The sequence below is a fragment of the Mytilus edulis genome, chromosome 12 (assembly GCF_963676685.1).
Source record: "Mytilus edulis chromosome 12, xbMytEdul2.2, whole genome shotgun sequence".
Classification (NCBI taxonomy): domain Eukaryota; kingdom Metazoa; phylum Mollusca; class Bivalvia; order Mytilida; family Mytilidae; genus Mytilus; species Mytilus edulis.
In genome coordinates, this window is record NC_092355.1 from 26,476,184 (window position 1) to 26,501,908 (window position 25,725).

Sequence of the window (25,725 nt, forward strand, 5' to 3'; positions counted from 1 at the left end):
GTGATATATATGTCTACATTTATTATGGATCATGGAAACCTACAAGGAAGTATATATTGTGTGCATTGTTATATCAGAATTATCAGTTTTAATTCAATGTGACATATATGCAATGCTTTTTGTTTTAATTTTGAGAAATCTTTTTGAAATGAATGAAAAATAATAAGTTTCTTTGACTTTGAAACCTTTGAAATATCAATAGTCATACTTGTATGTAATACATGTAATAGGCAGATAATACTCATACTGAACTCAAGGCTTTCACATGCATACAACTTTATTGAATAAACAAATAGTTTTATCTCAAGGAAATTTCTTTTTTAATGTTTTTTTTTAATTTACTGTTTTGTACTGGAAAAACTGCAATGAATGAGTGATGCATGTTTAAAAACTGAACATAGCTCTAGAAATTATTGCTTATAGCTGATATAGTTTTAAAAAAGACCCATTCACACATGTGATGTGACAGTTTAAACTGATCCTTATAATTCAGAGAATTAATTAAAAATGTTTTTAAATAAAAAAAAACCATTGAAAAAAACTTTAACAGGGCTGAGCAGATAAATATTTCTCGTAAAACATGAGTTTGATAGAAGCCTTCAAGGGGCTTCATACTACCATGCAGTTGTGCTTGATAAAGTGTTTTCCCTATCTGGAGAATCATTTTGTTTTAGAAATACTGTTTTTTCGTTCGTCATCACGTTATTTCACTATGCTAAACCTTGGTAATCTAAAAGTCGTAAAGACCCTATGATATTAAAATTTAAGGAAGTAAGCAATATAATTCTTTTGCAATCGGCACACATATATGTATGTGTAGTTAGAAATGAACATTTGGTTACGAAAACCCTTACAAAGTATAACGTCAGAGTATCCCCCCCCCTTTTTTTTTCTCTTCTTATGCATGGTGATTCTTTAAAGATTCGTGAACAACTCAAGTATGAAAATGTGAAAACAACAACATTATTTTACATCTTTAATGTGTTAATCTCTAGTAAGAAACTATCAAAATGTCGATTATTTCTTTCACGGCTTTTTCACACCGAAAAGGGGAATAATCCATCTGCCATGATCTGAATCAATTCAGTGTTTAAATGTCGCCGAGTAAGGACTTGAATATCATTCACCTATAAAGAACGCATTGGCACACCCCGTTAACATTTATTGATCTCTTAAAAACTTGGCAAATTTATTCTTAGAAAGCTCACGAATACGAAGATTGCTGTTTCTTGTTTTTAAAATGATTACAACATTTCTAAAATTGGCAAAATAGTTGACTTTTGGTGTGGCCACGGTTGGATTGTATGTCACTTCTGTTATTTTCTATTATAAAAGGGCACATTTAAAGAATGAAACAGCTGTTACGTGTAAGATAACATATTTGTCAACCAAATACAACTTTATTTTTATTCATTTGTCTAGTTCTATGGGGTGCGCCAGGCTCTTAAAGTTGGACGTTCACACGCCATCTTTGATTGGTGCCCGTTACCATGGCAACCAAATCGGGGGTTCTGAGACACCATAAATTAAAACTGTGGATGATATTAGGGATGATATAAATAAGTTCTGGGTATGGAAGTTTCTAGACAAAAAATCTAAATAATTTCAAATTTCATTCATTTGTATATGAATAAATAGCCGATTTACTCTCGAACAGCATTAACCTACCTGCGTTCACTTGAGTGTTTACCAGCGACAACTACTACGATTTCTATGTATATAGGTGGACTCATTCAACAGGGATCCAGTGTTGCGATTTTAGATGCAAGTTTTTATTCAATAAAATGGTTTCATGACTTTAATTTCAAACATAATCCTTGTTCAGACAAATTTCTTGGTCTTATTTATGAAGGAGGAAGGAGATTGCTAAGTAAACCTATAAACAAAAAAGAACCTATTACGCCAGATATATTAAGGAAAATTGTTTTGAAGTTCGGAGATCATACTAATCTCAAAAAATTGCGTGTAGTAGTATTATTTCTGTTAGGATTTTCTGGATTTTTGAGGTATAGTGAACTGGCTAACATTAAGATGAATAATATTGAGTTTCAAGTCAGTCATGTTAAAATTCGCATTGATAAAAGCAAAACTGATTTATACAGAAGGGGTAATTCTGTTGTTATAGCTGCAACAGGTACAGATTTATGTCCAGTTTTTTGGTTAAATAAGTATATCAATTTAGCTGAATTGAGCAAAAATTCTGATAGCTATATTTTCAGAGCACTGTCTTTTATGAAATCGAAAGATGTTTATAAATTATGTAATGTAAATAGTCCATTGTCCTATACCAGAGCGAGAGGAATTTTGTTAGAGAGTTTATCAGATATTGGTTTAGATAAGCTTAAGTTTGGGCTTCATAGTTTGAGAAGTGGTGGCGCTTCTACAGGGGCTAATAGAGGAGTCTCTGATAGGTTACTTAAAGTTCACGGTAGATGGGCTTCTGATAAAGCCAAAGATGGGTATATTAAAGACAATTTAAAATCTCAAATGGCTGTTTCCTTGAATCTTGGCATATAGTTCTAAAAATTATTTATTCCTTTGTTTTATCGAAGTTACTGCGAGCAAACAAACCTAAATTATGACTTGTCTCTTATTTAGCCATGTATTTAGTATAGAAATGTTTTAAATTCGGACGAATTCATGAGGGAGAATTTAAATTTATTTCTATTCCGTTATATTTGGAATTTCCTTATTCTATTTCTATCTTTAGACTTGTGGTACAAGTTTGGCTAGTATGTAAATCAGAAGTTGTCTGATGTTACTGTTGTTTTCTGCACGAATATTTCGAGGGCGGTAGAACGGGTGGGGTTTTATAGGCATATATAAGTCCTGATTACGTTTGATTATTATCGATGTGCTCGAGTAACTTTGATAGACGAAGTTAACGTTAAGCTCTGCATAATATATTACAGGAATGTTTGTATTGATATGTATTTAGAGGACATTGTGAATGTATATAGATGGAATTGTGGTATATTTTTGTAATTTGTAAAATGTTTACAAGATATTAAATGTTGTTTCGCTGAGAAAATAAGAAAGTTACTGCGAGCAAACAAACCTAAATTATGACTTGTCTCTTATTTAGCCATGTATTTAGTATAGAAATGTTTTAAATTCGGACGAATTCATGAGGGAGAATTTAAAGGTACCAAAACGCCTATCTTGTATCCCCTCTTCTTGTTTGATTTACAATTAGAAACCAATAAATTTGAGCAATTGTCAGCGCCTTTTTGGCATGCATTGCAATTGATATGGTTATAACTATATTTAAGCGTTTACAAATTTTAAATTGGTCGAAAAACTGCTGTATTGGGCAAACAAAATGAAAAATCGTGGGTCCTCTATTCTCATTGTCTTTATGTATTTGTTCTTTTTTCGGTATCACTATTGAGTCGTTTGTTAAGAAAACGTGCGTGTTGAGAACAAACATTTAATCTTAATATGTATATTAACAAAATACTCCTAATGTGGTCAAACCACACAAAAATACGAATTATTCAGAAACCCCCCGTGTTTTCGTTTTGTTAACAACACATAGACTCAAAGCTTCACAATACCTATTCACATATAAATCTGTTCTTTAAAATTTATCAATTGAATATAATGGATTGTATTCATAACGTCTATCAAACGCTTAACAAAGACACTATATACAACTTTTAACACACGAAAAAACTTACATTAACAAACATAATGAGTTTTAATCTTCCTTACTTCTACTGTTAAAAATTTCATAATCATGTTGAACTGCATCGAACTGAAGACTTTTGTTTATTACTTAGTTTCTTAAAAATACTGTTAGTACACCCGATAATTTATCTTAAGGAATCACATATTTTATAATATAATCACTATGTTTTTTTCGATATAATCGTAATGATCGCATACAATTTACAGCAGTGAGCCTTGCAGCGGTACAACAATGTAGCTTTACTAGTGTTTAAGTCTTCATAGAGCTGTAACTCTTTTTTATATTAATAATAATTGATGTAGATATTTCCTTACTAGGTATTAATAATTTATTTTTGTCATATATACAATGTATGCATACATGCAGTCAATTGATTAAATGAATACACAGATACTATGTTATTAACTGATATTTGTTAACATTCTCTAGGTAATGTTGATGCTATACAATTAAAATTAATCTGTTAAAAGTTTTGATCGTCTTGCCTCTGCTGAATGACATAAACAATCTTCACATTGTAATGCTCTTTCATAACAATGATATGCTATGTCCTTATCACCGGTTATCTCAACGCATATTCCAAGTATAGTGAATGAGGTAGATAAGGTATTTGAACCAATTAAATTTCGTTGTTTAACTGTCGAGAATAAATCATGTAAAGCCTTTTGCCTGTTTAAAATATCGTCAACATGATGATAGCAGAGAAATCTAAGGCAGTGGGACATAACAATAGGAGGTATAAGTATGTTACAATCTTTCACCTCCTCCTGCAGTTCATTTGGTATCAGTGATGAGTGTTGTACGTACTCAACATGGTTTACAACTGCCATTCTCATCTTGTCCTGAAGTGTCATTTTTGAATGTACATGATTTCTGTAATTATTGATTTGTTGATCACTGTATTTTTGACAGTTTATTTGTATCATATCAAGTAAACGTTTTGAAAGAACATAATCCGTAAGTCTTAGTGTAACATTGAACTGGCCTGATACATAATAAAACGACGCATATAACAACCAGCCTGAGACAGCATCTGCTTTAATACTCTCTTGTAAATGTCTATGATAACATTTGTGAATGTTGTACCTTTCAGTCGTTACTGTTGGTGATGGTAGTCGTTGCGCTGCACAGTGACTTGTCTTGGCCTGATGCCATTTACAGACATCAGCAATAAATGTACACGATTTCGACTTAAGTAAATATTCAATAAATTCAAGTGATTTTAAACAGCTGGAAATGTTATACATATTACCATTAATGCCATCAGATATCCTGTAAAATAGTAAGTCTAATCTAATAAATGAAGGTTCAAGCTTTGTACTTAATAAACTCTGATGTTCATTTTCGTATTGAAAACAACTATGTATCAATCCATGAATTCCGTCACACTTTATTTTATTCAACACAATAATTAGTATTTTATTATTATCTGCATTGATTTTTCCTCGGAACATATTATGCTCAGGAATAAAATAGTTTGGACAATAACATTTATTTACCCATAAAATCATTTTACTAAGACATTGACAAAAACAAGAATATAATTTAGATGAGTGAAATGTGTCAATATCAACTTCTTCTGAGACCCAGAATAGTGCTGTCTTCAGAAAGTAAGAACACAACAAACCTTCGGCATCTTTGTTTGCGTTAACAATATGTTTTAATGTTAATTTAAGGAGACAGTAACATAACAGTTGAGTGAAGTTAAACGAATGTACAAGTTGTTGTTCTGCCACAGAGAAAGATAATCTCCATAATATATTACAATCTTGCAAAGTGCTTGGTCCAATAGGTACTAACAAACATCCATAATTTTTTATCTTATCAATTACGGAATTAGGCGGCCATTGCAATCGGTGACGCGATGCCCAGGGTAACGCATTGTAAGGTAGGTATTTACTTCGTAGACAGAATGCATAATCCACCTGTTGATTGTTATCTGATAAGCAGGGGCCGTGAGATGAGAGCTTGAAATCGGGGATTTTACTTTTTATATTATCAACAAATGATTTGACTGACAAATATAAGCCTTGTCTTGTACTTTGAAAGCATTTGTTTTGTATGAAGAAAGACTCCCCATCCCCTCCTGCTATTAATCGGAGTCTAGTAAAACCAGGATGATCATTATCATTCTCCATAACCAATGTTGTCTGTTGTACTGAGTGTTTGATATTGCTTACATCTCGTATTACGTCTACGTTTTTGATTACGTACATTATATCCAAATCACTACCTGGTAAATCTATACCTTCTGCTAAACTTCCACTCCATAATGATGATAGCATTGCACTTGATTTTAGCATAATTTCATTCCGTATCATTTTTTGTATGATAAATAATTGTTGCCTTTTACGGATCTCAACTTCAGTACCAGCTGTTTTCACTAAGTGCTCGTATAAGTATACGTCTTTCAAATCTTTTCTCGTCCAGGACACGTCATCTATAAAACACATTTATTACAATTATTCATCTAAAAATTGTCATGGCATTTACATACATATATTTGTGTTCACTGCTGATTATTTCAAACGAACTTTTATATTACACCATCAACATGATCAATAGAGAGTTAAATGTAGACATAGTCGGTATCTAGTATCGTGAATATTTAATCACCGATAATTACTTTTCTTGAATCGAAAAGAGATAAATAAAGGTAATAATGTAAAACTTGAGGAGTAGAAGGAACTGCAAATCAAACATGACCGTTTGCATCGAAAGTGAAAGCGGTCCCTTTATGCATGAACCAACTGCCAGGCGCATTTAGAGACCGTGAAACGATCATATCGATGACATTGCAATGTGTAAGACGATACTTGTATCTTAAGATCTAAGACCACGAAAACACGTTTATTTTTGTAAATGACTCCAGATTAATGCCGTATATTGTTGTCGATAGCGAGAAAATCTTAAGATATGTAACAAAGCATTGCTTTCTATCGTATTCTTTATATCTATCATGCCTAGTTCAAATAATATACGAGGTGTATGTAATGATTTATTTGCCTTTGTAATCTCTTAAAATTTTTTTTATTAGTTCTGCCTCATATTAAAAACTCAAATTCATGAAGTTGAAGTTGATAATTTGTTTATAGGATTAGCAACTTTCTCTGAATTATACTCAATCAAACTTAACACATAGTTTGTCCATACCAAAAGTTCCACACTCTGATATTATGTTGATGGTTTTTGTCTAAGGAACCAAATACATGTTTAAAAATATATAAAAACTTAATGTGACCAAACTTAAGGTATGTATATTTGTATTCCCCCAGTTTGTACTCTCAAACTCTTCATTGCACGAGCCCACTTACCTAAGCATTATGCAGTTGTAAATATATGACAAACACTGACCTACTCAAGTACACATGAATGTATGTTTGAACTTTATTTTACACAGATCTTTCAAACCATCAAATGGTAATTTATCTTATAAATGTATTGATTTGGAATATAATTTTGCACTTTTTTTTTTAAATCATTCTGAAAAATAAACATACTTTACAAAAAAGAAGGTAATCGATATGCAGAATTATCTCATTCACACTGTGAAACTGTTTACTCGCGTAGTGGTATTAACCATATGTGGATTCTTAAAAATTCTAAAGAACTTCTAGACAATTTTAAATTTCGGTCTTTTTCTGAAATTAGTTCCATCAAAACTTTTGATTTTTCAACCCTGTATACCACCATTCCCCATGTAAAATTGAAAAATCGCCTAAAAGAAATTATCCATAATGCCTTTCAACATAAAAATGGTAGCATACGCTATAAATTTATTACTTTGGGATTTCATAAGGCATATTTCGTTAAAAGTGACAAACAAAAAGGCAAAACATGCTACACAGAAGAACAAGTGGTCAGTATGATATAGTTTCTTATCGATAACATATTTGTTGATTTTGGAAGTAGACTTTTCCAACAAATTGTGGGCATTTCTATGGGAACAATCTGTGCGTCTCTTCTTGCATACCTCTTCTTATTTTTATATGAATCAGAGTTCCTCCAGACACTTGTCAAAAACAAGAGAATCAAAGAAGCCAGATTATTTAATTTCACTTTTAGATATATTGATGATGTTCTGTCCATAAGCAATTCGAACTTTTCTGATTGGGTTCCATTGATATATCCCCCAGAACTAGAGATTAAAGAAACAACAGACACAGCTTCCTCAGCCTCATTTTTAGACTTATATCTCGAATTTGACTTACACAGTCATCTCAGTACCAGAATCTATGACAAACGAGACGAATTTGATTTTGAAATTATAAATTTCCCCTACCTTAGTAGCAATATACCAACTTCACCTGAATATGGAATATATATTTCCCAACTTATTCGATATTCAAGAGCTTCCAGCTCCTACTCAGACTTTGTGAAACGTCATAAGTGTCTGAGTAGAACGTTGATGAACCAGGGGTATGTCAAAGAACGTCTCGTCCTTTTTCAAAATAAGTTCATCGGAACCATCGGTACCAAGACCTTATTGATAAGTATTCCGTATCAACTTCTCAAATAATACACGATGGTATTGGTGTATAGATTCTGCGTACTGATGTTGTTTATCATCTTAACAACATGTTTTATTGTTCTTTCATTTGTCTTTGTTCTATTATTAATATCATTTTTACTGTTAAATGGTTTTATGTGATATCCGTTTGTCGTGGCTCGGTACTTATACATCTCGTCAATGTGTTTGTATTGGCTTTCATTTTTTGGTGGTTTGTTTTGTATTTGCGACTCTTTGTATGTATTTTGTTCTTATTTCGTGACTCTGTACTTTAAAAGATCCCGTCAGTAATATATTGGTCTATTAAATATAATTATGATATATTTCTATTGTGAATCATTATATACTTTGAACCACAAACGTCAAAATAATTCAATAGCGTAGTGGAATTAACTATTTTTGGATTTCTCATAAATTCTACCTATAACTTTTGGACCAGTTTAAATCTTGGTCTATTTCTGTAATTTATTCTTACATACTTTTGATTTTTTAACCCTGTATGCTTACATTGCCTATGCAAATTTTAAAACTGTTTGTTTGCACATTGAACAACAAATTTATGTGACGTATAAAAAAAAATTCTGACGTCAGACACTCATATCAATCAATGTGTTCGTAGATAGAAGATCTTTTTGTGTTCCTTTTAAAATTGTTATACGATGATGACTGATGTACCCATATTTTGACTATTTTATTAATTGTGACTGTTTATTTAATGCATCATGTAAATATAACGGAATTTGATGAGACTGTTATTATAGTGAGAGGGTTAGCGCTATAGAACCAAGTTTTATCCACCTTTTTCTACATTTGAAAATGCCTGTACCAAGTCAGGAATATGACAGTTTTTGTCCATTCGTTTTTGATGCGTTTTGTTATTTGATTTTGGCATGTGATTATGGACTTTCCGAATTGATTTTTCCCTGAGTTCAATATTTTTTATGATTTTACTTTTCACAACATATGTATTAATTACAGACCTCGGTTGTCGGTATTCCTTACGGAACCAACTGTGCAAGTCTCCTGGACGATATCTTAATATTATGTTTATACTCTTTAACACAAGTTGACCGGATGAAGATTTTTCTTTACCACCCAAACCTGTCTGACTGGGTCCCCTTGATATATTTCCCTGAACTATAGCTTAAAAAAATCACATAGATATATACCTTTGCTTGATTTGTTTACATTTATCCTAAATTAACAACCGCGTTAATTTGAGCATTTGCATATTTTACAAATGAAACCATTTGAATTTTAAAGTAGGTAATTTTACAGTGTTGTTCTTATGTTGTTAACCGTTAATACTATGTTTTACTTATGCTTACTTACTCGAGAAATTGTAATTACTATTTACGAGATCTACTAACAAAAATGGTAATTGCTTTTGATGTTGATGTCATTGACAATTATCAAATGCACAGTCTACATTTTTTTTAGCTGGCGTTCATGTTTAGTTTATGTGATTTTTTCCTGGAATTTTTCAGTCTGTTGATTTTTTTGTCTTTGGTGTATGGTTATACAGCGTTTGCTGCTGTGTCCAAATTATTGACATGTTAAAATGTCGACCGTATGCAATTGTACGTGTGAAATAGTAGAGTGCCAACCAACAAACATTATCGATTTGGGTTAACGGATAACACACGGCTGAATTTGACATCATTAAAAAAGGATAACAAACGGATATAAAGGAAATATCGATGTCGTCGTTGACTACAGTGGTCACGATTTTCTTAAATTTGGGTCAAAGGTCAACGCTAAAATGTCAAGGAAAACAACAATCGTGAAGACAACTTGTCGCTTCTACATATACGCATGTATAGAAAAAAAGGATTAAAACTAAAGGTTCTATATTTAGAAATTATTTGATATTGATGCTGCCAAATACAGTTCGAGATTGACATTTGTACTAATACTTATATGGTGCACATTTACAAATTTCATTCACCTGATTGATCAAGTCATCTTGACTTATTAAAATGTCAAAAAAATTTCATAGCATTCGATATAAGTGATTTCTCGAGATATTCGTTTGTTGTTAACATTCATAAGTTATCTTTCCATAATGTTATCTGTCTGTCTTTTGATGAAAGGTGATCGTAGTGTTTTTTTTTTACACAATCCAGTTTTTTTCTTTGGCAAGTGTGGAAGCACATGTAATTGTAATTAGTTCCAAAACCTGTGTAATATTAACGTGTAATGAATTCAATGAGCAGGTACGAGTATAATTGTACTCAACATAGATAAAAAAGACTGCATCAAAGATATGTAAACAAACAATACAATACGAAACAAGTTAATAACTCCATCTTACAAAATTATTTTAGCAAACATTGGTCTACAAATGACCTGATGAATACCCACAAAAAGAGTATTGTAATAACATCAATCTTAAATATAGATCTTGGAATACGTTATCCGCATCTGAGCTTACATATACGATTACGCAAGTATGCGAGTTAACATATATCAGATTGAAATAATATAAAATAATTGCATAAACTTGCAGTAGCTGTATCGTTGCATTGTCTTATGTTAATTTAAAAGCTAACCAACCAAAATTTTTGTAGAAAGTTAATTTCAGTTGTTCTGTTTACAATCGCATTCGAAGCCAGTCTCAGATTGAAGGTATACTGGATTCATGTTTGTACATTATGGGACGAAAATATATAAATTCATTGTAATTGTCATATCATTATTTTCCTTGACTTTATGTTCATTGTTTAGTGACTTCTTGAATACTGTATAAGGTTTTGTTTCGTTATTTGAATCTCTGACCTGTGAGTTTGAATGCCCCTTTGATATCCTTCGCATCTCTTTTATCGTGAGTTCTACGATATCTATATTTGGGTGGTAATAAAAAGTAGCCGTGCAACATGTCGGTCATATGTGGTTAACCTTACATCGACATCATTTCATTTATAATGTGAACTAGGTTATGTCTTAGTGATCAAGTCCTTATCTCAGATACTTTAATTAGCGGGTCAATTATATTTTGTCTATGGGATGGAAACAAAGTGTACATGTCTTTGCGGCCGAGTTCATCCACTACAAAAGTCAAAAAGTCAGAAAAGACCAGTTTTTGTCTGAATTTGCATTAATTTTTACTCGACATTCTTAATTTGCCTGTCTAATTTAAAACAAAATCTTGACATAGTATGAATTTGTCTAATAAGGTTCTTGATTTTTCTTGACAAGTGTCTTGAGAGTATGAACATGGTTTGAAAAATTCTAGACACTTCCTGTACCATCTGATAAGAGTCTAGATTAGTCTCGACCAATTCTTGACTGTCTTAACTTTGTCTCGGTCTGTCTTGACATATTCTTGACATTCTTAATAATGTCTAAATATGTCTTAACATATTCTTGACTATCTTAAAAATGTCTCAATATGTCTTGACATATTTTTGACTTTCTTTAATATGTCTTGACACTTTCTCCACAGTATACATTTCGCCTGAAATGTGAACATTCTTAATATTCCTGTAGTAGATAATAATTTTGATTTAATCTTTGGGAATTATTCAATTTCTTTGTATGTTAAACTAATTAACTGCATAATTTTAATAAAGAATATCCATTTAAATTCAATTTTTCATTGATCATCAAAATGATGATTTTCATTTTCATCTCTCAACACACTTTTTAAATTGTACCGGCATGTTCAGTCAACTGATAAGTTGTCTAGCTGATAACAGGTAAAGCAGCAATTTCTATTTAACAGTTGTGTGTAATCTGGGGTGTGGAATACCTTAATTGTATAGGGTACATCCTGTCTATGCGTGATACGTAATACATATTCCAACAGATGACATTACACAATGTTTTCTTTCTGTTAAATGAATGATTTGTATATCATCATGATTTGCTATTTATATAAACCACATTTTGGTACAATAATCATTTACCATATCAACATTGAATATTATGAATGTTGAATGAAATATGTCTACAGTCTGATTAGTTTTAATCATTTATTTTGTCAGGAATCAAAATTTGTAATTATTTAAAAACTGTTTGTAAAATTATTTATATACCAAAAGATAAATTATTGTACATGCCCAACTTTTATTTTTGTTGTTAGAAGTGTAACTTGAACCAACAGTATATCAAACACTTTGTCGTACTAAGATAAATTAAGATTAAGTTATATCATGAATTTTGTAGGTCTCAGAACTGTCGAGTAAATTTAAGACACAATATAAAATGTTCAGAATATTTAAAGATATACTGAAAAAAATAAGAATGTCGAGAATATGTCGAGAAATTTCAAGACAGTATTTAAATGTGAAGAATTTGTCAAAATATTTTAATAGATATAGGAATTAAGACCATATGCAGAATGTCGAGAATACGTCGAGTGAATTTCATGCAAATTTAATATAAATAAGAATTTGCCAAGAAAAATTAAAACACAAGTCATAATTTTGGAGAATGTAGAGTGAAAACTTATGCAAATTAAGACAAAAACTGGTCTTTTCAGACTTTAAAACTTTTGTAGTGATCTGACTTTACTTCATTTGCATGGGACATTGAAACTTTTAATTGCAGGTAATACCTATAAATTACTATCAGAAGATGCGGAAATAATCCGTGTTGGCAAGTGTTCGGTCTTCGACAATGAAACAATTCATATCGTATTGTTGGCTATTAAAGGTTCAGATATACAAACATTGAAACAATTCATTTGAGAAAAATAACGGTATAATGTATAACAAAAGAATTGGCTCAAGCAAATTAACAGACTTGAAACAACCATAACCACTCAAATACCGGTTCGATCCAGGTTTGAAACAGACATATACAGCGGTATACTACTATTGCCTTTATATACAGGATTTATTCATAGATTGATCGTTGATAGCTTTACGCCACTTCATCAAACAAAGGCTACATCGTGTAGAGACTGTATGTACATCTTATCCTTTATCTTTTTTCAAAGAATTTCGAAATCGTTCGGTCAGTAAGTAAAAAAAATCTGTACAAAGTAATCTTAGTTAACTTATTACGGTAATAATTGTTATGATCGTAAATTTCTAAAGCAGGCTATGATTTGATAACTCCCTTCCCCAAGTTAACAGGGAACGACCGTTTGAATTCGAGAGGAGGATTCTGAAAGTAAATAATTTGGCCTGGTGTGAACTGAAAATCACCGACTTTGCCAAAGATCGGATGAAAATAAATACTTTGTAACGTGAAATGAATGATATTTAAGGATATATATGAGTAACAAAGTAAAATAAATGTTTGCTCATGAAAGGCGTAGAATAAGAATAGAATGTGTAGCAACAAACGAAGTAAAATGTCCGGCTGATATCTTGTCATTTACAGATAGGTCCTTGGCATTATAAATTTGCTCGAACAAGCATATACATGTAGCTTTTGAATTATTGTAGTTGTTTCTGCTGTTTTATTTATCATAGAAATATCGATGCTACATTTTAGTTGTCTTTTACAACGAGGGGGTATTTTGGTAACAAATAAATCATGCATTGGCGTAAAAGAACGCAGTTAATAGAATTAGTGGCATGCTCAAACTATATACAATAACGGGTTTAAATAGATTTGGATGAATTTTATTGATAATTTATATATATCTTTTATGTGTTAAACAAGCATATGCCATTGTAGTATGCTCGGAACATATATTCATATTTTACCACGGGTGTGTAACCAATGCGTTAGAAGGACGCCATGGTAGAATAACTGTTTTCACCACGAAAAAATAGCGTAAGTATTGATTTTTTTTTGTGTTAAAGATATCCATTCCAATACGGGATTTAATGGGTATCCTGTAAAAACACAAAAATTCAAAAATCGTTACCATGAGAACTTTCGACTACAATCATGACTTTAACAAATAATGATTTTCCTATAATTTACCAACAAAAATAAGCGTAAAAACTATGTTATTAGTTGACTTAAACTCGTTTAAGGGACGTTTTTCTCGACGATGAACACCTTACTATAACACTGATTGATTTTGGAACCTTTAAATACGAAATAAAGATAGTAGGTGTGTACTTGTGTCAGCTTTGTACTTTTTAAATCTCAACTTTATTGTCAAATCGATCTTTTTAAACTTAAAATACATTAATAGATATATTAATATTTATTTTAATTAGGACGAATTTTATCAAATGAAGCGTATTTTATATCTATTTGGGTTGATAAACCCCTTTTGTCAATATGACAGAACAATGAACAACTGTCATCCAATTGTGATGCATCTTCAGCAATTGAATCAGGTCCAACTCGCCAATTTTGTCGGGAAATACTAGTAGAAAGTCAGGTATACGAAAGTTGTGTTTCACTTATCCCATTTATTATTACCGTTTGATTTTTTGTCAGTTTTTGAATTTACCTTGAAGTTATATTAGTCGTGATACTTATCCCCATCAAGCAAAAAACAATATCAAGCTTTCGATTCAAGTGATAAATCATATCGCATTGTGGCCTACCACAAGTTTTTCTATCAGTTAATTTTCACTCTGTTGACAATGGCATTTGTTATCAAACGTCTGATTTTGTGTTCATCTCGTGAAAAAACCATCATACGGATAGTTTCGAATGTACATGCTGAAATGTCTCGCCTTCTTTTCTAATCATTGCTGTTATGTTGATAGTCCTACGTATAAAGCTTTATTACAACTGTCACATAAGTTTAACATTAACCAAGATAACTTACATGTAACAAAGACCAATGAACCAATGAACCATGAGAATTAGGAAAAGGTCAGATGAACCATGCCAGGCAGACATATACAGTTATCAATGCTTCCATACAACAAATATAGTTGACCTATTACTTATAGTTTTAAAAAAATAGACCAAAACACAAATCTCAACACAAAAAAAAATGGTCAAACAAAACCTGCGGGACTGACATATAAACTGAATTTTAATGTGCGTATTGTTATGCGTTTACTTTTCTACATTGGTTAGAGGTATAGAGGGAGGGTTGAGATCTCACAAACATGTTTAACCCCGCCGCATTTTTGCGCCTGTCCCAAGTCAGGAGCCTCTGGCCTTTGTTAGTCTTGTATTATTTTAATTTTAGTTTCTTGTGTACAATTTGGAAATTAGTATGGCGTTCATTATCACTGTACTAGTATATATTTGTTTAGGGGCCAGCTGAAGGACGCCTCCGGGTGCGGGAATTTCTCGCTACATTGAAGATCTGTTGGTGACCTTCTGCTGTTGTTTTTTATTTGGTCGGGTTGTTGTCTCTTTGACACATTCCCCATTACCATTCTCAATTTCATAATATATTTCCATACACCAAATATAGTTGACTTTTGGCATATAATATTATATAAAATTACCAAAACTTAGTTTTGACCATTGAACTATGAAAATGAGGTCAATGTCATCTTTTTCAATTTTAAACTAAGTATATCATTCTTTCGCTCAAAGATATTCTTAAATTATAAAATATCAACATTAATTTTACGTTGTGATTTTCTATGTATTTTTCAATATGAATATGTAATTACCTTTATTGTAATCTGTACTGTCCTGTAAGTATTCCATATATTCATCCGAAGTTTTGTCCGGATATCTCAGATTTATTATATATTGTTCTCGTGATTTCCTTCTGTCTAAACAAGCTTTATACACTCGTTCGAACTGACTGATTGTTAGCCCGAAAACGTCATTTGAGACTGCGATTCCTACGTCTTCAGACTGGTAAAGTGATGGTGTGTATCTGCGCCTTCCTGGATAAGGAAAACGTTTGACGCAGTATTTTTCCCAGTAAGTTATTTTCCTCAATCCTCGTACATTTTGCTCGTCATCCTTTCTATCATATTTTGAGTTCCGATTCATGTTGGCTGTGAACTATAAATTGAATATATTGTGCAATATTACTTAAATAATGCAAACAACGTGTATATACAATATATTTTAAAACATATAAGGCCACACCAATTAGAGCAATAGTTCTTCGGACATTTGCTTAAAAAAAAATATGGGGCGAGAGAGCGAATTTTTGTTGTTTTAAAAAAAATCTTAAAAATGACAGGCGAGTGGTCTGCAAAAGGAGCGAGCGATATCTTTTTTTTTCATCAAACAGAATAAGAAGGAAAAACACTGATGTTTTGATGCATAAAGCTTGTTATCCCATTTGAATACTTTATTCTGACTCTCAGCAAACAACTGTAGACTCTTTTAACTTGCAGAATCAAATATTTGAAACAAATCTGAAATGGCAATACCAATGACCTTCACAAATGTAAAGAGCATGCAAAACACATGACAATTATTGAATTGATACTTTCAGTTTCTAACTTTTTGATGAATAGCCTTTTTTGACAATGTTTAAGGTTAAATTCCAACCAGGGCTATTCAAAAAAAAAATTGACCCACCATGCATACATTTTAAATTGGATATTTCATTTAAATGTTCAAAGGCAGCAATCTTTCTTAAATACCACCCATCAAATTTAAATACGGGTGCCTTCCTCACTCCATACAATTAATTCTGGAAAGTCCCTTTACAAAACATGTGATTTTCTCATGGTTGAAGAATTTTTGGTTGCCTATAATTGCTAACAACTACTTCTTTTGAATTTTGGTGGATAGTTGTCTTATTGGCAAATAACCACATCTCCTTATTGTTATACTAAGAGCTGTGCTTAGAAACTAAAAGACAAACAGCAGGATATGTGTTCTCATCAAAACTAGCTACTACTGTGAATTGTTAGATGCACTCTGGGTGATTTAACACATTTTTAATATGGGATAGAATTTATTTTGATAGTAGGATTTTGACATATTTCATAGTAAATAGCAGTCTTTTATATGGATGTAGTCTATAAACCTCAAACTTCAGACTTTTTAAAGTTTATTCTGCACAATTTTCCCTGATTCTCAAGTTTCTGCAGGCCACCCACACTCTATAGTACTAGCCAGGTCAATGAGGTCACACACCAGTTTCTCTTGGCCTATCAATATCTCCTTGCCCTGTTCTCACGATTTTGTTTTAGGTTTTTTAGGAAGTTTTATTGTCTTTTTCATTAACACATTTTTTCAGGGGGACCTGTGGGTAATTCATTTAAACTATTGTTTGGATCGGAGGGTGCTCTATCTATTTTGAAATTAACAAATTTACAGTTTAGCTATCCCAACACAGAAATATCCATGTCAGTGCCAACATTTAAAGGTACAGTTCGAAATCACTCTGTCGTCAGACGGCTCTTTTGCCAGACAAGCCCCAGTCCCAGCTTTTGTGAAAACAGTAGCCGTTGTACGTCAGAGTAATCTCGGACTATGAAAGGTGATGCTGACGACTGTTAAACGAATTTGTATGTGTTTGATATCGATACATTGACAGACTTTACCCTTTTTGCTTCATAAAAGATATGTAACTGAAGACGAACAATGGTTAGCCATTTTTTTCAATGATTGCTTGTCTTCGGCATTGATTCGAAACCACAATAACTGATGGCTTGACATTTTGATTTTTATATTTCCTTTCACTCTTTATTGATTGATCACACGTGCGTTTGAACCCAGCTTTGAGTACAGGAGGAAAAAGCGTCAACGAGAGAAAACATTCAAGGCAAGAAACAGCATGCGGGCGAAAAAAATACGGAAGAGGTAGTTTTTTGGGTTGACAACTTTGATTTCGAAAAAAACAGGAGCGGGAAAATCCAAAGAACTATATATCAAAATGGTGTGGCCTAAACAAGTTACATATCTACGACAGATCCAGTGGTTGGATCACCAATGAAGGCGATACACTGCTGAACAAACATATTATATTTATAATCATTTTAAATATCAGCACAACGATGATAAGTCTGCATGTTTGCGTAGGCAATTTTTTTTTTATTTATTTTTTTTATATATTTATTAAACATATTTTATTAACAATCACCTGTTACATCAACCCTCAGTTGCCCAGGGAACAACCAAGGGGGCCCCATTTTTTACAGACTCATTTGTCGGGGAAAAAGCAAATGAGAAAAAAAAACTCCCACTATAAATTATTAACATCCACCTTTATAAATATTATCTATCCTTGTACAAATGAACCTGTACCTATAATCCTTATTGAACTGTATATCTATACCTCTCACCATATATAATTATTTGAATAAAGTATGTTTTTATCGTTATTTTATTTCACACAAAGGCTACCTGTATTTATTAAGCAGTTTCAGTTTTATCGTACATCAAGTCTTTTGTTATGTTAATTGCAATTACATTAATTTCTGAATCGAGTGATCATTTACCACGTGCGATTTGTTAAAGGGATGTGTAGTTCATTCATAAATAAAATGGATTAATGATTTTGATTCCCGATAAGGATTAATTTCAAAGATATGGTGAGTAAATATTTGTTTATAATATGAACCTGTTGATACAACATGTCTTGTTTCAATTAGATGATATACATGAATACATACACAACAGAAATTACATGTAGGGAGTTGAGAGCAGTGTACATATTATTATTCAATCAGTATCAAAGAGGTCATTGCACTGACCTGACCACGCAAAATATTTATTTATATACAAAAAATGTCACACTTAGTGAAAAAGGCTTCTATCTTCGTATTCGTTTTAAGATATTTGTGCAAAAACTGCATTTCATGTTTTATCATATTTAAAATCATCGCTTTACTTATCACTTTCTTTTGATATTTTGCTATATTTCTAGTTTTCCAGATAACCCATTTCGTGATTAAAAGCACCGTATCTAAAATTTGGGTATAGATGCATCTGCATTAATGACCCCAAAAATTATACTTGTTTCCGATTTTTGTAATTTTTGGATATTTAATTTTCCTGTTACCAAAATTCTTATTCAAAGTTTCCCAAATGTAATCCCATGGTAGTGCCTTCCCAAAATGTAAATTCCACTTCAACTGACTATTTTGGCATCAACGACAACTCCATTTTTTATAATTTGACAAGAATTTATTATTTTTATAGGTCTATCAGAATGACTTTGTATGCTAGAATTTGTTTTTAAAATGTCAATTTCTTAAGGTGTTAACGAAGATTTAATGCGACTATATTGTGCAATCCAATTCCTGTTATCTTTAAGACTTTTATAAATATCAAAAGAAGTTTTAAAGGATTTATTGTTTAAGTCCCATATATCTTTATTTTTTTTATTCCACTGGAGGCAAAGTTTGCATAATATAATGCATGTCCCTTGAACTTAAATTTACAATTGCCGAAAACATTTTCTTCTAAAAGGTCCTCTTTCGTGACCGATTTTTGGATTTGCTGTAAGTTAGTCCAGTAAGTTAAGAGTTCTTTATAATATTCGGACATTTGTATTTGCCTAAAACTTTTAGTGTCCGAACAAGAACATATACAAAAATATGTATCCTATTTTCGTCTAGTGACGTTAACCAGTATTTTCCTATTGCATTTTGAGTTAACAATACTGTACATACTTTTCACTTGTTTTGATTTAAAAAAGTCTCTTAAGTTTATCATTCTTATCCCCCCTTTTACTTTCGGTAAACAGCACACTGTTCTAGCAATTTGGTTTGTTTTCCCATCTCATATAAAGGACCCTATAATATTATTTATTTGTTTTTCGTATATATCCAGGATACCTCTCATTTCAAACTCGTATCCGATGACGGACAGTCTTGATTTCCAAACTTCCATACAGCTTTTTATTTTATTTATTTTTTTTAACCAAATTTGATCTAAGTCCACCCCGTATCTATGTAGTACCCCTAGAGCTTTCACAGGACGCTTAGACCATTTAAATTTGTTAAATTTTGTTTTTTTATTTCGCCACTTGCCTAAATACATGCCAACAGTCTTCTCCATATTCATTTTAGCCCCCGAAGCATTTTCGTACAGTTTTAAAGTTTTAAATGTTTCTTCGATAGACTCCTCGCTTTTTTTAAAGAGTTGAGTATCGTCAGCAAACATATTTAGCTTTGTTTCAATAAAGTCCCCAGTTCTAGTAGGAAGTTTTATTCCTTTTATATTAGGATTGTTTCTAATTGATGCTGCAAGTGGTTCTGCTTGCAGGATATATAACATCGGGGCTATTGTGCATCCTTGACGAATTGAACGGGTTATGCCTACGAATCTAGATGTGAACCCATTCGTATGAATGCACGTCTAAGCGTTAATGAAAAGCATTTTTACCCAACTCCTGAATTTTTCCCCAAACCCAAATTTTAGTAAGCAAAAATCGATCCATTCCCATTCCGCCCTAGCAAATGCTTTTTGTTGATCTAAAAATAATATCGCACCCTCCTCATCTTCTAATTCACAAAAATCTATAACATCTTGTAATAATCTATTGCCTTGAAAAATGTTGCGCCCTTTGACAAACCCTTTTTGATCGAAATCAATTATATGCGGTAATACTTTTTTTAACCTTTCCGCGAGTACTTTTGAAATAATTTTAAAATCCGTGTTCAAAGCGTTATAGGACGCCAATTTTTTATGTCTTCTCTCTCTCCAGACTTAAACATAAGCTTTATCATACCTCTGTATTGAGATTCACAGAGCAATTTGTTGTCAAAATTTTCTTTAATAACCGTCCCGAAGTCGTCGCTTATCAAATACCAATACGTTTTGTAAAATTCATTCACAATTCCGTCTTCCCCAGGGGATTTACCAAGTTTCAAAATTTTAACGGCCTTACTTATTTCATCTAAAGATATTTCCATTTCACACATGTTTTCTATTTTCCTCACTTAGTTTATGATCTATATTTTGTAATAGATTTTCGGCAGCCTCCCTATCCCACCCCTCGGATGTAAATAATTGTTTGTAAAAAGACACTTGTTCTTCTAGAATAGATTCCATATCGTCCTTAAACATGTACCTTCCGTCTGAACCTTTTATTCTAGTCAATTATTTTTCAGCACCCCTCTCTTTTTCGAGTTTAAAGAAGTACCCTGTTGATTTTTCGCCTTTCTCGTACCAGTTAACCTTATACCTAATTCTGGCTGCCTCAGCTTTTTGGGCATAATAATCTTTAATTTTTACTTTCAAATTATTTAATTCGTTTTCATTTTTGATAGGATGGGTTCCCGTTATATTATCTAACCTTTTTTTCCCACTCCCTTACTTGTTTTTCTGTTATGTTTAATTGCTTTGCAACTTCTATGGTTATACTTTTTATCTTTATCTTAGTTTCCTCCCACCATTCTAGATTATTTTCGAACTGATTTTTTTTAATTTCCAGTTCCCCCAAAAGCTTTCGAACGTATTTCTAAATAAATCCGATTGAATAACTGATGAGTTCATTTTCCACGTTCCGGGACCGCGATCTGGTTCATTTGTTTTTAATTTCATGAACACACCATCATGGTCACTGAACAGAAAATAAACTAGTTTTACCTGTTGTGATTTATATTGAAGCTCACTACTTATAAATATATAATCAATTCGTGACCTTTAATTACCCCGGCAAAAAAGTATATTGTTTTTCTTTAGGGTATCGCTTTCTCCACACGTCTATTAACTCATTATGTTCAACAAAAGTTTTTAATTCATGTGATCCTATGTCGTCTCGTAAAGGCACTGGTTTTCGATCTAAATTTTGAATAAGCGCACAATTGAAATCTCCAAGAGCGATCTTTCTATTATTGTTATCAATAAGTATGTCTTTTTCAAAAAATGATTTTCTGTCACCCGCTAGATTAGGAGCATAAACATTGTGAATTACTTGATCCATGATTCCAAAAACTATCCCCCTTCCATTCATTTTTCCATTTTGTTTCGACATCGCTAGAGCTATGTGTTTCTTGTAAGCATATTACATCAATGTTTTTCTTTTTACACCAATAAAAAACGGCATTTCGTTTTTATTGTCTACCATACCAATGACATTTAAACTAACAATAGAAATCGACATAATACAAAGTTATATAGTGAAATAATGCTTTCTTATGTTCATTTATTTTACGTGCTATATAATATATATATATATATATATAAATATTTATACACAAATATATGAATAGAAAGTCTCAACAAATTTACAATCGTTATATTTTTTTCTTACATATGACACCGTCACAGTTGACTGGGGTGGGCATAAACCCGTAACCGTTATTTTCAACTATAATTAAGTAAACCACTTTATTCATTTTTCCAACTTGTGAACTAGGCCGAAGCCCGCATGGGTTTCTAAAAATAATCATGGAAATTTTGTTTTCTTCGATCAAAAAGGAAAATAAACATGTTGTATACTTTACTTTTTCATGTTTTTGACAACACATTTGCAGTTTAATCGTGTAGTTAACGTTTGTGAACATACACAAGTTACAAAAATTCATTGAAATATTAATCAATTTTACATTAAAGGGTCGTAGTTCATGACATAGCCCACGTGTGTCCATGTAAATAAAAATTAACATAGGAATTTTACAAACTGTTTAAAAATAGCATTGATTTGAAAGTTATTGACAAACTTGAATCATACAGATACATTATAGCAATTTAGATTTTGGCAACAATAAAAAATCATGTACAATATATATTGTGAATAGTTAGTTAATATGATTTGGGCATCTTGGTAACTTGCTTCTCGCTTGAGTCATGAGTGGAACTTGAACTTCGATTACGTTTTTACTCGGGGTTTCATAATCACCTTCACACTCTAAATTTATAAAGTCCTCAAAAATATTTTCTATCAATTCTCTACCGGATTTGCTGATATGAACCCCACTTGGGTCATTCAAGTCAAACAGTGTACAGACCTCGCTGCTGTATTTAATGCTTGTATAGATCTGCCCTTGCCTCTTCTGGATAGAATGCTGCAGATACCAATGCGTGCATTTGGGTATTTGGTTTTTAGTTTATCTATGCATGTACTAAGGTTTGCCGTTATTTGCTCGGTGTCACTTCTGTGCTTACTGATGTCATTTGTCCCTAATGATAAAATCACATTAGTAACAAAGTCAGAATTTACTATACTGTCAGATTCACAAACAAATTTATCGATTTGATCAAGGGTGGTGCCTGATACCGCTATATTATTGATACTTGGGTCCTCAATTCTAATGCAACTGCAATTTGATGCACAAAATATTACTGTCTGAGGGATTGGGAGGGTACTGTTTTTTTGTTCAAACACAGTTTCAGTTGTTTTGTTTAATTCAATAATTAATTCTTCTGGGTTGTTTTCCTCGGTAAACGAGTCGTTTTAATTGGCGTCTCTGGCTTCCTGAATTTCATGTACATACTCGCCATACATTTCTTGGTCATCAGTCTGACAATCCCTTTGTATGTGTCCTTCTTTCCCGCACCGATAACATAGTTCTTCGGAGTGGGGACAATCTTTTATTGTGTCTGTGGTACTATTACATCTATAGCATTTGCGTGTCGCTTGATTTGACGGGAGGGTTTGTTTGCACATCGATAAGAAGGATGATCAGTTCTCGTACAGTATGGACACTCTTATTGTCTGCGAACATCCTGACACTAAATCTCCCGAATTTGGTTGCGGTTGGAATAATTGGGATACCGTTTGTTAATTGCACATAGCGTGTGCCGGTCTCGATATTTGTATCTTTAATTAGACCTCTGCGGAGGGACCCCTGCACAACATCATTAAATTTTAAAAGATGGCCACATATTGTTACATCACTCATTTCACACGGGGCATCTTTTATAGTCACATGAGTAACTTGCTGTTCTACGTCTACCATTTTGATGTCACGGTTTTTCAAGTTTATCCCTCGAGTAAGTAATGTATGTTTTGTGTTCTGGTCGTGTACTGTAACTATACATTCTTTCTCCGTAATTTGTATGGTTTGTATTTCGTTTTGGTCTACCAGAGTTTTGAGTTCATTTAATACATCAGTATGTGTAATACCCTTGGTGAAACTAATACCGAAGTGAATAGATAAGTGTCGTTTGATTTGAGCCTTATGAGCGTCTACCGCCATTATGAAAACATGTAAACAACTCACGGGTAGGCAAAATTGGAGTCTTGCCTTGCCTGTAATTGAACTCATGCTATATTTTAATGTAATCAGGTCTCATACAGGGTATATTCTGTGACAATCCCAGTTTAGCGTTTATATTCTGTGAGCTGAAGGCGAATGGGATTTAAGCCGTAACCCTGGATCTCAGTATATACCCTGGTGGAGACCTGCAGTACTCGTATATCATGGATTAACTCGGTCTTTGACAATGCATAATGTGTATTCATTACGTGTGTATTATTTCTAAATATTTTGAGAACATCCATTTACACATGTTAAATGCAGCTTTTCGTTTTGACAATTGTTTCCCATTAAGTTCATTTTTTTCAACACAGGTTTTAGAGTTCATGTTTTTTTCTTATTATGTGTGTTAATGGCTTTGTTCTTAACAACACAAATATTAAAAAACCCAACCTGATTTGTTCGCATTGGAGTTTATAATTTGTTGTGAAAATTATTTTATCGAGTATTTTATAATTTGTAATAACATTATGAAAACAATAAAACATTACATGTTAATATTGCAAGTGTTAATTGTACAAGTTTGTATTAACGAGGTATTATTGACAGATTTATGTCGTTAATTCTCCAATGTGAGCCTCTGAAATTCCTTACTGCTCTGTTAAGTTATGACTACGTCACATCGTAACAGGTGTTGTGATGACATTTTTGTGATTCCTATTGTGGATGAAAACGTTTTATATTCCCAGGCAGATTCCTGAATAAACACTGTAATATTTGTGTTGTTACCTATTCACCTTACTCGACACATTTGTATTTAGTATGAGTTTATATCTTTGTATTTTAACATACCAGCAATAAATCTTACATGAATAAAAACTTACCCTTGCTACAAATGGTATTTTTTTTATAAAAGAGACGCTTGCATTCAATTCAACAGGATTTTCCAAGTTTAATATCACAATCAACCACTCCCTATATGCGCAAGAATATACACTGTTTTCTCAGTGTTGTGAACCGATTACACAACTCCATTTTGGTAATCCGTTATATGTTTTGATTAATTTTAAAAATGTGTTTACTATATAAATTATCTATATTGATGCATGAATATTTTATGAATAAAAGTTAATCCTAGTTACAAATATATACTATATAAAATGGACGCTAACAAACAATCCAACAGGAATTTCCAATTCCGATATTAAAATAAACTAAGTCACGATATCATTTATTTATAACTTCGATGTAATTTAAAATGTTTAAATCTATAAAATAGGTAAACGTCTATATTTAGATGTCATATCATAACATCAACACACTTTACAATTTTTTTTTTTTGAAAGACTAGACACAAACGTTAACAGACATATTACACTAGGCTATCTTCAAATAAAATCGTTTAGAAGAAAAATGATAATAATCAAAAATAGATCATGCTTAAAAAATATCTCAGTGCACTCGTTCATTATAATTCTGACTGATATTTAAATATATGCAGTAGTTGATTTCAAACACATCAAAACAACGGACAACGGACATGCAAAGGGTAAAATGAAATGACGGAAAGACAAATAACAATTCATATGAATAGAATAACATAGGAACCTTTATGGTTTGAGAATACTGCTGTG

The 25,725-nt window shown here is 32.1% G+C and overlaps 1 protein-coding gene across 1 annotated transcript; it reads right to left on the reverse strand.

Moving 5' to 3' along the window:
• Positions 1 to 4,059: 4,059 nt before the first annotated feature.
• Positions 4,060 to 25,330, reverse strand: LOC139498148 (uncharacterized). Its single transcript, XM_071286479.1, has 3 exons — positions 24,976 to 25,330; positions 15,698 to 16,040; positions 4,060 to 6,131 (listed from the first exon to the last, which is right to left on the reverse strand). The coding sequence occupies exons 2-3, from the start codon at positions 16,026 to 16,028 to the stop codon at positions 4,147 to 4,149; spliced, it is 2,316 nt and encodes a 771-aa protein (XP_071142580.1). The 5' UTR covers positions 16,029 to 16,040; positions 24,976 to 25,330; the 3' UTR covers positions 4,060 to 4,146.
• Between the last annotated feature and the right edge of the window lie 395 nt (positions 25,331 to 25,725).

Excerpts from the sequence above, each read along its gene's own strand:
- LOC139498148 (XM_071286479.1), bottom strand. The coding sequence starts at position 16,028 with ATGAATCGGAACTCAAAATATGATAGAAAGGATGACGAGCAAAATGTA. Across the intron at positions 6,132-15,697 it reads CAGTACAGATTACAATAAAG|ATGACGTGTCCTGGACGAGA; the intron begins GTAATTACATAT and ends TGTGTTTTATAG.